This window comes from Abramis brama, assembly GCF_963993115.1.
Source record: "Abramis brama genome assembly, chromosome: 23".
NCBI classification, from domain to species: domain Eukaryota; kingdom Metazoa; phylum Chordata; class Actinopteri; order Cypriniformes; family Leuciscidae; genus Abramis; species Abramis brama.
The window spans coordinates 10,960,409-10,978,603 of NC_139985.1; the positions used below are offsets into that span (position 1 = coordinate 10,960,409).

Sequence of the window (18,195 nt, forward strand, 5' to 3'; positions counted from 1 at the left end):
AATTTGAAAGGCTATGCATTGTTTATGAAATATTTTGTCTAATTTAGTCATACTTTCAGGTACCAGTAAGAGTGTGGTAGCGCTGTTTAACACGTTTTACTATATTTTTAATACAGATTTTCTTTCACAATCAGTGCAGAATGTGTGAGTAGCTCATCTCCACCTATACATTAGTTTACTCAAAATGCAGTAGCTCAGATTTAATTGCAATCATCGTCATTGTTTGTGAGAGATGGAATTTGTGTCTGCATGTACTGTCATATGATCTGAATCACTGAGGCTGTATTCTTGCTTTGAAGCTCCTGTGCATGAGCGAGTTTATTTTTATGTTATATATGACATATGGCTGCGTTCTCTAGTGGCACCAGTCAGTAAATGCTGACACAGGCGAATGAATGCAGGAATAAAGAAGCACCTGTCTTTGTGCTTCACGATCAATGTTATCATCTTGGACCAGTTGCTGCTCATTGAATTTATTAGATTTAATTATGAAAATTGACTCTTTGTGCTGGCAATATTCAGATCAACACAGTATAGACATCACTGAAATGTGTTCAGGTAACCTTTAAACAGTTATTATTGGCTTTCTGTGACTTATTGATATAGAGCAAGATCTTAAATATCTGGGAGAGAAGATGAGAATTGGATTGGGAAATGACAGAGCATGAACATGTGTGCTAACCGTCAGCTAGGGCTGGGTATCGTTAAAATGTTTATACCGATACCTTGACTTCGATACCGGTTCCTGAACGATACTTTTTCTGATACCTATTTTATGAAATCTATTTTAACAAGATTACATTACATATTACCTAAAAAAACCTTTGGTTTTATTCTTTCAGTTTGTTGACTTTATTTTACAGACTCAATGACTCATAATAGGGTACTGGGAGGCGGAATATATGCCTCACACTCAAGTGCACACATAAAGCTAAGTAATGGCAAATGTAGTCTAATGATATTATGAAAGTGAAACAATAGCAAGGAGACATTTTAATTGTTTATTAATAATTTAGTGTTTTCTGAGTCAGTGTTGGCTGCAAAGATGAAATTGACATTGCTGACTCGTCATCTCCGCAGTATAGTGACTTTCAAGCTTTCTACAGTATGCCTATTTCTCAGGTCTGTGAGTTAATTAGCCTATCAGCATTTCGCTTCATTTATGTGACACCCTCCAGTTCTTCTTGCAGTTGAAGACGGAGCAACTTTCTGCTCTTAAGTTTATTCCGTGCACTGTCAAGCACTTCATCAGATTAGTCGTGTTGCCGGTCTTGGCAGCAATTATCTTGTCGCAAATATTGCATCACCCGCTGTTAGCATTGAGCCTGGTGAAATGTAGCCACACTTTTAATCTTTTCCACATCTTTTACATCTATGGGGGTTGGGACACTTACACATCTTGCTGCATGCTTATTGCCTCACTGACGTTGATGAGATTAACCCCTTAGGTATCAAAATTTGGTACCGAACGGCAAGACATTTTTTGATACTCTATGTTATCCAGGCAATTCGGTCAGAGCCTTAAAAAGTATCGAACTCGATACCCAGCCTTACCGACAGCTCTACTCAACCTCATGTTGTTCAGTTCCTTTAAGGAGCATTAAAAACTGGAAATAGGATGTTTTCTTCAGTTGGAATCAGACAGTAGGTGCAGCACCTTGAAGTGAAAATCGCCATGACTCCTATCTCAAACAGCAGAAAGTGAGACCAATGACCGGTTCATGTTCCCCACTCTGGCTCTCAAAGGCGGATGATGAAAGCCCATTGGTTCTGACAGGGCTCTGCTGGTGGGGTCATGCTATGACCCTCAAAAATAGCCTACAGGATTTTCTCCGTTAAACTCTAGGCTCCGTGTCCCTCAGGATTTTTAGTGCTTATATAAAACAAGTAGGCAAGGGCACCATGTCTGCTGTAAGAGAGATGGACACTAGGTCTCAAATGGCCGACTCAATAAGCAGTAGAAAGTGAACATGTTGCCGTCTTACTCTACTTTTATTTTCTTGGCACTTGAACTGCTACTACATGAGTACATTGATAGCTATATCAGAAATGAAATGCTCAGTCAATCTCTCTCTCATAATACTCTTCATAATACAATAAGCTTCAATGAAGCATAACAACATTCCTTCATTGCTAGTTTTAAAGGAGAACTCGGCAACTCTAGCGAACTCTAGTCACTTCTTCGCTGATTTTCCCTTTTGTTGTCGCATGTTTTCCCCACGAGCTCCCCCTACAGCTGTGGGGGGGGGGCGTATATTTCACAACACGGTCGTAAAAAACTCACTTGCGGCGGCCTCCTCCCCCTCTCTACTGCTGCTCATGTGCGTTTGTTTTGATCGGAGCAAGCCAACTGTATCGTGTGGAGCTATGTCTACCGAGGTGGGTAATCTGGTAATACATCATACATGCGTGTGTTTATGTCGAATTGCCGTAAAGCAATTCGTGTTTCGCGCTCGTTCTCGTTCTCGCTTCTCACGAGACTTCCAATTTCTATCTTGCCGGGACGGTAGTCCCCAAGTTGCAAGGTTGGTTTTCCGCCTGGGAACGCTGGGGGGAGCGGGGAAAGTCACCAATATCACCAGAACACGTTGTTTAACCATCCAAATGATTTCTAGACAGTTTTATTAAGTTAAAAAAGTTACCAAGTTCTCCTTTAAAGTGACATTTTAGAATTAGTAATGGAGGCTTCGGCTCAACTGTTAAACTGTCAACTTGAGATTTGAATCCGCGGCGGAAGTAGTTCTGCACAAAAGAGGGTTTTTAAAAGACTTTCTAAGACCCTTAAAGGAGAAGTTCACTTTTAAAATGAAAATTCTGTCATCATATAATCACCCTCATGTTGTTTCAAACCTGTATGAATTTCTTTCTTCTGCTGAACAGAAAGGAAGATATTTAGAAGAATGTCAGTAACCAGACAGTTTTTGGGTCCCATTGACTTCCATAGTATATTTTTTTCCTACTATGGAAGTCAATGGGACCCAAAAACTGCCTGGTTTCTGACATTCTTCTAAATATCTTCCTTTCTGTTCAGCAGAAGAAAGAAATTCATACAGGTTTGAAACAACATGAGGGTGATTATATGATGACAGAATTTTCATTTTAAAAGTGAACTTCTCCTTTAAAGACAAAAGTTTTTTTTTTTTTTTTTTTTCATATTTGCTTACACCACTTGTGCCATTGAACAGTTGTATAAAAGCAATATGAGGCTGAAGGCAATCACAGCGGGGATTAGTTAAAAAATAACAGGTAAGTTATTGCAAAGTTATTGTATGTTAAATGTATTGCTCTTTATTTTGTTTTATATTAATATATTTTAATATTTAACATTTTATGCTTTTTACATATTACATATCTTTTGATGTAGGCCAGTAAACAACCACCTATCAGTGGCTTAACCGCTTAACAACAGGATGACAGCCAAGCCAAGGCATTGGCACTACCATTTTCTTCAGAAAGTGTGGAAAATGTAGTTGTCCCCTGCCATTAGATTTCAGTAATGTAGTGCTTGCACAATGCCACACTTTTGAAGAGTCAGTTTTGAATTTTTTCTTTTATGTGTGCTGAATTGCTCACTTCTACCACTCACAACTCCATTGCCGTCAACAGCTTAACTGCACAACCCAGCATGCCTCTGCTGACATTTTATTCACCTTTCATCTTTATATGGAATTATTTAATTCGCTGGCAACAAGCAACCACTTCAAAGCAAAGGTTGAACCCACCAAGGCTTCCCTGTTTCATCTCGGTGTGAAGAGAGCACTCACAAAACTGTCACATCAAACCTAAAAAAATATCATCATATCATTGGTTTCCACTTGCACTGTAAGTATGTACAGCCTTTCTCTCTTTGATTTCTTAATTTGATTGGGAAATAGAGGAAAATGGATATCATATACAAGAAAAAATGATAATGTGATTTTTAATAAAGAGTCGTTGATGATCTGAACTTAATGAAGCTGAGACTGTAACTGTTTCATTAGTGTTGAGGGCCACTACAAATATCCATCCAACAAGCCATTTTTAGTACAGATCTGGTATTATGGGCCACATAATGAGTGAAGTTGATGAGTTTTAGTGTAATCGGTCTCCATCCTAGCCAGTGAAACTGAAATTACAATTCTTTGGTCTGTGATTGAATTAATTGGCTCATAATCTAATGCGTTCGTTAAATACTTAGACCATTAGACCTTGGTTAAATGTGTTTTAAGCAATCTGGCCCGTTTCCAAGCTCAGATGCTGCACGTCCCTCTGTGACAGAATAAATACGCACAATGTTTTATCTCCAATATTGAATTAAATGCGCTCACCATTTAAGTGCATTAAGTTTGCATGTACTTTCCAACTCTGGAAGGCAATCAGTCATTAAAATGCTAAACTCACATCACATCTGATCTGTTGGATGCCCAGATGTCCTCATTTGCATATGCAGCCATTTGTTTCTGTGTAATTTGTGTCAGTGCACTGGGTGATCTCTTCATATGTTCATAAGAGGATCACTTTTAAGACGGTGTGTTTTGCCTCTGGCAGGAGAGCATAGAACAGGAAATGCAAATGAGCGTGTGGAATATTTATGAGGGGATGGACTGCAGGGACATTGTCTCAGTCCACTAGAGGGAGCATGGAGCTATGGTCACTTTTTCATGATGCATGAATGTGTAACAGCCTGAAGGGTGTGCAGTATTAGTTAACAAAGCTCTTAGAATTCCAGAGCTACTGACAGAAACAACTGGAGATTTTCATAAGGCAGTGTGATTATCTTGAATACGGATAAAGAATGCATGAAAAAAAAAGTAGAATAAATGATCATTTATTTAGTTATTTTCTTATATATATATATATATATATATATATATATATATATATATATATATATATATATATATATTACAATTGAAATATAATAAAAAATAAATAAGAATAAAGTTGTGAATTTTTAATACATTTATATAGTTTAAATTTTTTAATTTTTAGTTTGTTTTGTGAATGCTGATATATCTTGCTTTTAATATTGCAGTAATGCTTTTAACAGAACAAACTACTGGCTGTCTAAAAGAAATGAGACGATTCAAGAAGTGTCATTATGATCCACTTTAGGGCGTATGGAACTATAAATATTTGCGATTTGATGTCATCCAGAGCTGGGTGTGAGTTTCGCACCCCGCGTTTCATTGTGCTTGAGCGATTCTCACTGGAGCTGTCCACAGGCAGCTATTGTTCCAGCTTTGATAGAAGGAAAAAAAGGGGCTTTCTGAAGACTTTTGAAAGGAAGCGATCATGATAATACCAGACTAAAAATAGACAAAGATACTCTGTTTTTCTTTTTCCTTTTTTTCTCACCAGAAATATGACGAGGGTCATAAATACATTTCCCGGTGCTCCATTTAGCCTTGAATGGGCCACCAGCAAGCAATAATTCCCTCAATTGTCTCACTGTTTTTCCTCAGCAAATTGGAAACCATTAACATACTGCTATAAAAGACAGCCTCTACATCGGTTAGTCTGATATAAAGCACTTTTTACATTCTAGACGCTGTTTTATCCTCCCTGCAGATGGATTTCTATTGGCACTGCCTTTGTTTATTTTAAAAAGGTCCAATTATAATATCAGCCGTGCACATATTGGCTTCTCTCAAGCCCGCAGGCAGTTGGGTGTCATGATGCATTGCCCTAGGCTGCTGGACACCTTCTACATCAAAGTAGCATGGCAGGATATATCGAGATAAATTAGTCTGTCTGCCAAAGCCCAGATAGAGCTCTTCACCATGATAGCCGTCTCAAAGAGAAGTGATATTGAGGCCTTGAAAATATGGCCTACCCTCATCATCTCAGCCTAGACCCCATCTGGCCCCGCGTGCCACGACAATAACTGCAATTACACACCCACCTACCTGCTTGAGACGGCCAAGGCCTCTCGGGGGTCTTTAAGATGGCCTGCAACCCAAAGCCCTATATTTAGTGCTTATTGGTTTCCGCCAATCAAACCGGAGGAGCACAGATAACGCCACTTCAAGCGTTTTATCATCAAAACGTATCTCTGACAGGATCATCACCCCATTCACCAGGGGAATTAAAAGAAGACATACAGCTTTGTCAGAAAGGCTGTTAACATTTTGAAGAGAAAAGCGGGAAGTAATAAAGTTAGCAGGATGAGTACAGACAAGATGGAGTCTGGGAGTGAAGATCTCTGAGTGCCAGTAACATGATCTCACATCACCATGTTTTGCAGTATTTGTCAGTGCGTGGGTTATTCTCAACAAACAAACGTGTAGTTGGAAAATCTACTCTTAAAAAAAAACTAAAAAAACATGTATTTGTATATAAATTATTGTATATAAAACCAATTGAATAGGCTATGTTTTAGAAGAAAGTACTAGTTCAGTCTTTATACTTCAAAATTTCACAGGACCGTTCACACCAAGGACGATAACTATAATCATAATTACAACTACAAATTTTTAATAATCATTCTAATTCTATTTAAAATAGGGAAGTCCACACCAAAACTCTAATGATAACGACACAGAGGAACGATGTCGTTGAAGACAGTATCAGAATGTTTTTTTGAATGATAAAAACATTGATAGGCAATCAGAATCCATTTATCATTATAGTTATATTTATAGTTATGTTGCTGTGTACAGGCAGTTATAAAAGCATCAGCGACATGGATATGTTTGCATAAGCTCTGCAATTCAGAACTCCAGTCAAGTCACGTCGGTTTATAAATATATTAGGGTAAGGGTGTGAATCGTCTTTGGTTTCATGGTTCAATTCGATTACAATTATCATGTCAACGATTCGATTATCATAATGCATCACGATGCGTTGCAATATTACTGCACATGGCTACATTTTTGTCAATGAATACAAGCAGTCAGATATACAAACTCCCTTTTTATTTGATCTACTCCAAGTACACTTCCTGAATGTAGTCAAACAAAACTTAAGTCTGTACACAGCAGACGACAGGAGCATTTAGAACCAATAAACACTAGTGAAAACTCACTTTAAGCTGTTTCAAACTCTCCAAACAAACTTCACACCTTTTTGTTCTTCCTTTTCGCTTAAAATATATCTGGGGCTTTAGCTGCTAGACTAGCTATGTTTCAAAAAACAGCTTGACCACCTATATCCAATATTGTTGCTCCTCCAATCGCGTGACCAGTTTAGACCAGGTAGAAACCATGTTCTAAAAACACAGCTACCAGCTTAAGCTGTTTTTTCCTGCAGGGACGGCAGTGTTTATTGAATTGATATACCTCTAGTCTAAGCTTTTGTTTTTTTCACTGGTACATTTAATAAACCTGCTCTTTGAAGAGACATCAGGTCCGGCGGATAAAACATTACAATAAAGCAAACATAGTTATATAATCCGTTCTTATGTATATCAAAACAGTCCCTAAGACCGTGAAACCAAACTGTATTTACACAGCTGGTGCCTCTGTGTGAAATAATCACTGGTGTGCTTTTTCTGCATTTTACTGTACCATATCCGAGTAATGCACCTATCCAACAATCACAAAGAATATATGTTTAGATTGTATTGAGGCGTATACATGGCATAAAATGTGTATATAACTTCAGAATTGAACAATTGTTTTTACTGCTTCCTAACAATGCATACTTTTGTGTAATTTTACAGTATTTTTATTTTATTTATTTTTTTACAGACACATTTGTCTTAATACATCTAAAAGGTATTTTAGCTATTGTTCATCAGCTACCAATATTGTAGTATATATTGAAACTTTAGAGCTCAGACTTGTATTTGTAATTTAAAATTTTTACTACAAATTGTGAAGTGCTCACATAATGCAGTTGTATTAATTAAATGAAAAAATCACACACAAAAAAAAAAAATCCAGCTTTGCCATCACAGGAATAAATTACATTTTAAAGTTGGAAACAGTTATTTTAAATTGTAATAATATTTCACAAAATTACTGTTTTTACTGCAGTATTTGGCTATTTTGCAGCCTTGGTGAGCATAAGAGACATCCAGTTTCCTGCAAGGCTGGTGATAACATCCCTTGAAAGAAACTGCTTTTCATGCATTTTCGTGCAATCGTGCATTACATATATAGGCTTTAATTACCACAAATCTATCAGTTTGAGATTTCCCTTGCGTTCCCTTGAGTGTCATTCATGAATATGATGCCCTATATCGTAAAACTGGCTTTCATGTGGCTGTGCCTGTGCCTAGGGGCCATTAACTGGTGTTGAGTTCTCGCAGAGCATCGGTTCATTAATAGCAGTGTGTGGCATGTGCTCCCTCGGATGCTGACCGCTGTCATTACCTTCAGAGAGCCGTGTGGCTCATTTACTGGGGACGTGGAGCACAGCTGGGTCCTGAAAAGCCAACACCTGGTGTACAAGGACTAATGGATGGCTTTAGCCCACTCTGCCCTCTCAAGACCAATTGCACCTTCCCCCATTAAAGCTTTGTTTCCCATTTAAGAAACTGGAGTCTTCAAGTTATATTTGTAGCCTATACGATATATAGGATGAGGATATATAGGATATATATCAGTCAAAATGCCTTGGTCCTGTGTGGAAGAAGACGACCTCAGTCTCAGCCAACCGGATGATGGATGTATCCTCGTCTGTTTAATGGGCAAGCCCCACTCCCCCCATCCCCCCCGAGCCCCCTTACAAAACGGGCCCCTAAACTACCCACAAGACAAAAGAGCTGTTTGCTAGGACTCATTACTGAGGAAAAAGGGACATGTGTGGCCGTACTTGTGTTCTCTAATGTTTATGGGTTTTAAACAAGTAAAAGGTACATAAAATTAAATGCAATTCCGAGTTAAATTGCAGAAAGGCGGAGTGCGGATGGTTTTTAAGTGAACTGACTGTCTAGTCATAAAACATTTGGATCACCCAAGAACTAATGAATAAAAACCCTTTTGGAAATGGTTGGAAAGATATTTGGTACAATTTAACAATGTAAGGCCTTCATATTCTTAAAAAAAAAAAGATGATTTTGCTAAATGATGCGTGTTTTTATTGTTTACCATGTGACTTTTTGTGCTTTGGCAATCAAACAGTATGAATGCTCAACTCTATAGAGCTCTGTTTGGCTGCTAGTGTCATTAAGCATTTCTCACTTTACACTTGCACAAAGAAATCCCTGATCTGTTGTACCAATCTATAGCGAGAGGACTGTGTGTTTTGTTTAAGTGCCAGGCTGTGGATGGATTTGAGAGAGTTTAGAGGGCGTGAGAGGGAGCAGAAAGATCCGGTCCGTGTGCAGGGGCTTCAGTAGTTCGCATAATGACAAGCATCCCAAACACACACACATATGAGTATGTTGATATTCTCTAGAGAAATGAGCGCCTACAGGGTTTGGTGATTACTGGCCATGCTACCTTGAAATGGATTGCTTGAATGTGCTATCATGTGTTTAAATATACCTCTTTCAGTGCATTCAATTTCCATGACATGTGGTCACATCTCATTTGCTTTATCTAGATATTCAGGTTCAGACTCGGCTCATGCACAATAATGTTTCTGTATCTTTGCTAATTCCACAGCTTTTTGACATTTACTTCCCTTTTTTCATTGTTTTTAGTCTGGGTCAGTGTAATACTGGTTGACCAATAACATGTCTAATGTCCTTTTTAACATCAAGATATATGATTAATATGTGTGGTTTTTTTTAATGCAATTTGTTAATAATCTTTTAGCTTTTTCACAGTTCATTTAAATGTACTGCAGTGACAAATATCTTGTTAAATGTACAAATATTCCAAAAAATCTAATCAAATAGTTTAAAAACATAGTTTAAAACTAGGAAAAGTGTAGCATGCCACATTGCTGTTACTGCTTGAAATGTTCATGAACTTTGTCATCAAGATTTTAGGATAAAATGTATGTTTATGGGAAAGATTATTGTAGGTAGTCTTTCTTTTTCACAATTTTTAATTATCTTTTTGCAGGTCACTTATAGTGTCCTGTTCTGTAAGAAATGAATGTCTATAGGTAAATTTGCTCCACAAATTACTAAATTTAACTCATCAATTAATATTTGGTCACAAAACCTGCATATATGATAATTTATTTGGGAAACAAAGACGTTCCTTAATGAAGTGCATGCCACTACATTTACCACTTGAAATTTCAAGTCAGCTACATGTAAACTTGCTTTTGCATTTTATCCAATTTACCCTGAACAAAACTAAAATCAGTGGCCTCTCTGACTTTTTGGCCACGCCCACTCTCTCACTCTCAGCCAATCAGCATCATCTTAAGGCTTCCATTTAGCATTTTATCGCCAGTGATCCCGTATCATGGCAACGGGCATCAGCATATCAGAGTGAGGTTGTAAATCAGCCAGCTTGTGTTTGGTGAGCGTCAGTCCCTGCTGATCACCATGTGCTTCTAGTGATTAGCACTGCTCAACACACACATGGCTGGCAAACGGAGTGCACCATCAGATAAAGCATAATTAATACGGGCCGGGCAGGGGGGTGTAGGGGGCTTTGTGGTTGCAGTGAAGCACGCTGGAGCTGGACTTTGTCATCGGCACTGATAGACAATGGAAGCAGCTGTAATTCAAAAGTGAGGGAAAAGCTTTCCTTTTTTTTATTCTGTTTGGACTGTTTGTGCTGGATTAGAGCTAGAGGAATTACAGTTATATTTCTCACACACACTTTTGTCATCCCTGAAGCAGTGGAGAGTCGTACACATGGTGTGTGTGACTTCATTGGGGGTGTGAGAGACATCACAAAGGGTGTTACTATTCATGCTGGAAGGATTTACAGCCACCACCGAGGCCCTGTCTTACGTTGATCTACGGGATGTTTGGCATATTCACCGTCACTCAAACACCTCTGAGTCAGGTGTGATGGTGCAACCACGTGCATTTCAACTCTTTTATACAGGCTAGCAGGGATGTGATAGGCTAAATCACAGAACGCGTCGGTTTCTTGCTCAAGACAATGTTGAAGCTCAAGACATTTTGTTTGGATTACTGGCAGTTTCTTTGCTTGCAGCCTCTCAATGGCTTCTATAAGAGGTAAGAAGTCTTTGTTCTCTATTGCTTTTATAATAAAATATGACTTGAATGAAGGTATTATCAGCTTATGGTAATGTGTTGTTATTGTTCTACTAAAATTCATTTCCAATTAAAGATGCTTTTATTTTTTTGTTGGAGTAGTTTAATGCATACAGTCAGCATGTATTGTTCTCATTCAGTTGCAGTTTTCAGATCGGCTCAATAAAGCCTTTACAGACTGTTATTCAGTCAGTGAAGAGCTGTGACTGATCTCAGATCAGTGTATCTTTGTGTTATTGTGAGTTAAGGGCTTCAAAGCTGAGGTTGCAGTGAGCTCTATTGTGTTTCTGTGACCTGACAAGCGTTTCCATCACAGATTTGATCCTCTATTGTGGGGCATGGTACCCCCCTCAAGCCCTTGTTCTGTCCGGTGCTCTATCATTGCTTGAGGATAGTCTTCCTCCTTGTGTCCAGGAGATCTTTGAGCTTTGGTTTTAAGTTGACATGAAATTTTAAGCAGTGCCCAACAATGTGACATGCTATATTTAATTTAAAACTATTTTAAACTAAATTCTTGCATTCATATACTTACTGTTTTTATGAACAAATATTAACTGAGATACTGCATGGGATATTTGTTTATTTAAAAATGTATTCATCATTAATAATTATTTTGATATTTATTTTTATTATTTTGGCATTTATTTTTATTAATATTTTTATTTATTTGTTTCATTTTTTTTTATATATATATAAAATTTTATTTAAATATTCCTCATTAAAATGTCAACTGATTAATGGCTATTTTTTTGTTTGTTTGTTTTTTTTGTTAAAAGTAGTTATTATTAGTATATTTTAATTAGTAGCTACATTAATTTCTTCAAAGTTGTCATTATTGATACCTGCAGGCCTGACGTTTATGGGTCTCCCCTCTTCTTCCCGTTCCTATGACCACCGTGGTGTTGCGCTTAACCTTTGCTGACTAAGGCATCCGGGTGTCTCTGACTCAGGAAATCCCCTGTCAACTGTTCGTGCTGACCTTCTCTCCTAACCGTGTCCTTCAATTGACTGCTGTAATCAGTGTAAACTGCGCAGTTCACACAACGTGGCCTTTGTGTGCTTTGCAATGCCTTCAATCAAGCACAATATACAGTCTCGTTGGCGACTTTCAACCTCACATTTGAAACAAAACTGAATAAACAAAAGAGAAAAATCCCCCTTTATTTTTCTCCCAATATGCCATGTGGTAGACAGTCAGCGTAGGTGTTTCAGAACAGAATTACGCAGCTGGTACTGTCAGGGAAGGAGCGGCCCAATAAAACCTCTTTAGAGCACATTAAAATGATTCATAAGCTTTGACATTTCAAGTTTTTGTTGGGGAAACAATCACATTGATAATGGATTCAGACAAATATTCAGTTGTCTCATCAGAAACAGGCTTTTTACCCCATCATCGCATTCTCTAAATTAGGCTATTTGATGAAAAAATTCCCTTTTGGATAAAGGTACCTCAAATATCTGCATTAATGTACATTATTTAGCGGCGCTGGCCCTTTAAGACACCTTAAATGACGCTTATGCAGGTGCTTCACTGATTAATATAATACATACAATCATTACTGTAGATATTCTTTATTGCTGATTACACTGCTTTGTTTATTAAACTCTTCTGCCTTTGCGGTATGTTACTGCATACAGGAACTACATGTAGTTTAGAAATTGTATTCCGTGGCATTTTAAACTATCATAGTTTACCACAGAGTGGGACAAACACAGCATCACTTCCATATGCAAATTAGCAGAGCAGGTCATTAATATTCCCCTCAGTTGCTGATGTGGGCGTTGACGTCCCAGACTGGAATGTTTTTTGAAGTCTGGAGTCCTTCACGCTGAATCCTTAAAAAGAGCAAGATTTGTTCTTTCCTGCTGTGGTCATTTTTGAAAACAGAATCACCTTTTATGGAGCTTTTTGCTTGTAATTGTGATGAAGCAAAGGCATTCTCATACTTTTATTTCATTTGTGTAAATAGGAGTGAACTGTATGTTCCCATTGCTCAACTGGCGGAGAATGACTCTAGCAGTGCCAAGCTCATGGGTTCGATTCCCAGTAACCGCACATACTGATAAAATGTATAGCTTGAATGCACTGGATAGTGTTTGCCAGGGTGTAAATATAACTACAGTGTTCCTGCATGTATTCATAAACATGTTCATTGCTAGTGTTTAATTTGGTAGTCTTGTGTTATGTCAAGCAGTTGACTTGAATTTTACACAAAATCTTAAAATTTTGGTCTCAAATTCAAATACTGTATAAAAGTTTTCCATCCATCCATCGAATTTGGCTTTTTATTGTTATTATTATAATCTATGGTGCTGTTTGGCTGATTTGGACATCGTGTAAGCATTACTTTAGTCTGTCCCAGTGTTTAGGATAATGTTGATGATGGTAATGATGAATGCCTTGAAATAACATGAAGTGGTTTTGTTGCAATAACAATCTAAATGTACATTATCCTGGAGACCACACAGAGATATTTACACTGTCATAAATAAAGCCATAGTCATAAATTCATTTTGACTTCAATTGAGGTTATTAGCCAGTATTAAACTGTCAGCTTTAATAACGATACATCAGCCCTTTACTTTATGATGGACGTAAAGCTGGGTTATGTTTGTTTGTGTGCTCTCTGTCTTGAATTGTAATGCTTTTGTCCAAATTGCATTTTGTTCAGTCTTTTGCTGCCAAGAAGCTGGAGGCTACAGAAAGCATGTCTGTGTGTGCCAGTGTGAATGTCTGCTTTTTTCTGTCTCGTATAGCCTATGTGTTGGACAGTAATTAGATAAAGAGAGGATGTTTTTTGGAGGATGTGGCAGTCTTCAGGGAAGTATTCTGATGTCAGTTACAGAAACGGCAAAACAACAAGGCTGCTTTAGAAAGGTGCTGCTAATTAGTACTATCCTTTTGAAAAAGTGATTGTTTTCCTCAGCATGTGAAATGTCAGGCATTTTACAGTTGACATGGAAAGCGAGCAGACTTGGATTTTTCATTCGCTGAATGAAATTGCTTTCATAATATTTAGTTGTATATTTCCTATGGAAAAATGAACACCATGTTTTTCAACCTCCAGATTTCCTGTAATTTTTTTTAAAAATGTGGTACAGTTTAAAAGTTATGACTTTGGTCTCAGAATTTGCCTTAAAAGTCCTTATATAATCAAAACTAACTCTAGTTCCTCCACCTCTGAAACACCTTTCCTTTTCAGCTGATCAGATTTTGTTTCACCTTTCTAAAATCTAGCCAATATTTAGCACAATATTTCAATTTATATTGTCAATATGGAATACCAAATTACTAACCTGGAAATCCAGACCTAAATCTAAAAGATTAATGGTCTGGCATCGACTAATGAAAATTGGCAAGCTCGAAGGCGGCACCAAGCAATGCATGCATTTTAAAATCTCACTGCACGCAATTGGATAACACTACGACCAATCACAAGAAGTTATCGCTTAGCTACCAGCAGAGCTAACTGGTAGATTAGACTCTTACCGTATCCGGTCGGCAAAACAGCAAAAACGACCTTCTTGCAAAGGAACGATTTGAGCGCCGTCTTCTGTTCCCCTTTTAGAGAAAAAGTCTAAATCTTTCATTGTAGCGGCCAAAGCCATTTCAAACAAATGGTGTTCATCCATAGCCATCTTGCAATGTTTACTAATGACTTCGACATCGCAGCACTGTCGTCATCTCGCCTCTGGCCCGCCTATATCAGATAACCCGATGTGATTGGTGCAGCTCAGATCGAGGGGCATATTTAACAAGCATCATTACTCGACACCAGAGTAACTCGCTGAGCAAATTCAACTTGCTCTCGCGAGAACTCTGGATTACCAGGGTACCAAATTACTACACCACCGTTTAAAAGATTTTTAAGAAATAATAAGTACTTTTATTCCGCAAGGATGCATTAAATTAATCAAAATTGACAGTAAAGACATTTATAATGTTATAAAAGATTTCTGTTTCAAATAAAGGCTGTTTTTTTGGAACTTTCTATTCATCAAAAAAATGTATCATGTTTCCACTAAAATATTCAACATAAGAAATGTTTCTTGAGCACCAAATCAGCTTATTACAATGATTTCTAAAGGATTGAGTGACTAAATTACATTTTAATATATTGAAATAGAAATCAGTTACTTGAAATTGAAATAATATTTCATAATATTACTGCCTTGGTGAGCAAAAGTTTATTTTAAAAAAAACTTCTTTCAAAAACATTATAAAATCTTAGCGACCTCAAACTTTTGAACAGCAGTATATGTACAGTATATACTTTAGTCTTCTGTTAAATGTTTGTTTTCTCAGATAGTTTTCTATCATTTCCTCATACATTTTAAGTTGACCTCACAAAGTAAACTCTGTTATATAAAACAGCAGTAAAATGTTTTAATATTCTCCCTCCATGTAAATTACAGTGGACAGCCGGCAATTTAACCTGAAGGTCGTGGAAGCATTTCAGAACCAAAGAGGAAGAGAACAGTGCCAAACAAAAACAAATGTTATCGTCTGAAATTGATCTCACTGTATACGTTTCACTCATCTGTATTTGCAGAACTTAAAGCCAACCTAAAGTTAATTTTAAAACTTTCCTGACTTGTTTGATTTCTCTGTTTCTGCACAGTTTCTTCACTGGCTCCTGTCCCGTGTTTCTTCTTCATGACTTTTCACATGTGTATGCCAGTGTTTGTGCGTAAGGCTTTAAGTTACAGTTTTTGAAGGTAATCCATTTCCATAGAGTGTGCCAAGCCTTTACTCCAATGACAGGCTTTGATTATGATCTCATAGCCTCCTGCAGCACTGTTCTCCAGGATAAATCTGGCCCCACTCAGCTCAACAGCTTCAGTATTTTTACATAAAAATTCCATTACGACACTCATTTAATGCTATTGAGACCAATTAACTACATCTACAAGTCATATCTGAGGGTGCAAACTCTGGTCAGACCCTCCCTGGCCTCCTTAGGGAGACGTGTCACACTTGGCGCAAGTGTTGGCCGAACGGGCCTGCCTGTTCCCTTTGACACAGACCGGGATTTAACAACCTCCAAATGAAATGACTCGCACTACGAGCGGATGACAGGAGGAGTGCGTCTGCTTGAGGAGAACGAGTGCATCCGGATGTGTCTCTGATGTACAGAGATAGCATACTCCATTCCTCGGCTAGCATGGGAACCTCAGATTGCTGTTAGACAACTTCTCTCAGAGGGGAACATTTGGGTATGGCTACATAAACAAGCTAAAGATGCCTATGCTTTAGAAGCAGCAACAACTGCTGTAACTTGAACTGGGGGGGGGGGGTGAATTAGTGTTTTTTTTTTTTTTTTTTTTTTTTTACTCTTTGAGCACTTCAAGCGTAGCACGCTGTTTGTGGTTGAGAGAAGGGAAAGAGGAAGGAGCGGCTAGTCTGGATGATTGGAGTTGAGTTGAGTCAAGTAGCACATGAGCTCCACTGTATTTTCTTCTCCTCCTTTTTGGATCTACCCCACCTTGTTTTGAAGACCCTCATCGAGCAGCCAGGCAGGAAATGCCCTCATGTTGAATCTGATGTGGAAATACTGCATTTCAGTTCGTACCATAAGGTAGGAGATCTTTAAATTGGGTGGAGATAAGTGCATGACGTTCTTCTCCTGCAGAACACCTGTTCTGTCCATTCATATCTGATGATTTGGCTCTATCAAAGAGGGTGTTTTTGGCCGGGAGAAATCAGGTTAGGCTGTGATGTGGTCACGTTATAAGTGCAGTACAATGTAAAAAATTATTTTTCAAGTTGTAAAAAAAAGGAGTATGTTTTACAAGAAAATACTAGGATATTTCTGCTTTTCTACTTCCAAATTTCACATCTAATTCAAGGTGTTATTTGCTGGGGGGTTTTGTAATTGTTTGTGAAAAGTTCAAATTGTTTCTACTCCAAAAAAAAAAAAAAAAAAAATCAGTTTAGTTTAGGATGTTTTATAGTTATTTTTTGTCGTCTTTTATGTGAAGTACTCAGGTATTTTGTTCCATATGTGTTTTTGTCATTGAAATAAAGTTTTATATGTGTTTCCTTGCAATCAGTAATGCAACAAGATGTAATGAATGCTCTCGGCATAATACATAAACACGAAGCACAGCTTGTTTACTTTAATGGCTTGGTTTGTTCTTTATATTTGATATTATGTACTATTATTCTGTAATTTGGAGTAGTACAGTTATATCATTAATAGCTCAACAGGACTGCGTGTTTCCACCCAACTTGGCTAAAATTAGTGACTAGAGGCTCTGAGTCAGGCCACTTCATTCACCACAGTGTAGCCAACCAGTTTTCCGTGGCTCTGTAATTTTCTCCCTAGCATTTGGTGAGCCACAGACTCAACTGTTTTGGAAGTGAATCTTCTGAATCATGCTTTACTTTACATTTGTTTTGTAGTGGAAATGTACAGGCGTTTTTGCATATATTCAGTTCTCCACTTTCAGACATTTCCCATTTCCTCCAAATCCACAGACATACAGCACTCTCTCACAGTTGTCTTCTTGTTGTTGCCCTTGGTGTTCTTCCCAACATCGTCTCCTGTGGATCTAATTGGGGCGTGCATACTGGATAGATCAGGGAATAGCTTGCATGAAGATGAAACTCCTGTCATCATGTGTTTCAATGTACCAGAATGAAATGAATTAGCTATTTTGTCAGAATCTCTAGCGTAGCACACAAACAAATGATTCATGAGCCAGTTCTGTTTAGTGATTTCAGAAACGTACAGCAGAACCAGTGTAGCCAAATTTCTAAAGCAATCGTCTCTTCTGAGATGTTTATTTTATTGAATAGTTCAGAAGCGGATGGATGGATGGATGGATGGATGGATGGATAGATGGATGGATAGATAGATAGATAGATAGATAGATAGATAGATAGATAGATAGATAGATAGATAGATAGATAGATAGATAGATAGATAGATAGATATTCTTGAACACTCTATTGAATTGAATGAAATTGATTAAAATCAAATGTTTATGAATCCGAATTTGTTCTCACAATGCGGAAAGTAAGAAAAATGTGAAGTAGAGCTGATGACAAAGGCTGAGATTTTCAGTGAATAATGACTTCATTTTGCAAATTATGAGAGAATTTTCATTTTTGAGTCAACCGTTCCTTTAAATGG

At 37.7% G+C, this 18,195-nt stretch overlaps 1 protein-coding gene across 7 annotated transcripts in view; it reads left to right on the forward strand.

Moving 5' to 3' along the window:
* iqsec1b (IQ motif and Sec7 domain ArfGEF 1b) overlaps positions 1–18,195 on the forward strand; it is a 183,267-nt gene that overhangs the window by 105,177 nt on the left and 59,895 nt on the right. For 2 of the 7 annotated variants that reach the window (XM_084101640.1, XM_084101636.1), the window contains exon 1: positions 15,997–16,635. The exons of the other annotated variants lie outside the window; for them this stretch is intronic. In XM_084101640.1, coding sequence (XP_083957766.1) covers positions 16,589–16,635 — 47 coding nt within the window. In that variant the 5' untranslated portion in view covers positions 15,997–16,588. Of the gene's footprint in view, positions 1–15,996; positions 16,636–18,195 lie in introns of those variants that run through there. 7 annotated transcript variants of the gene reach the window in all.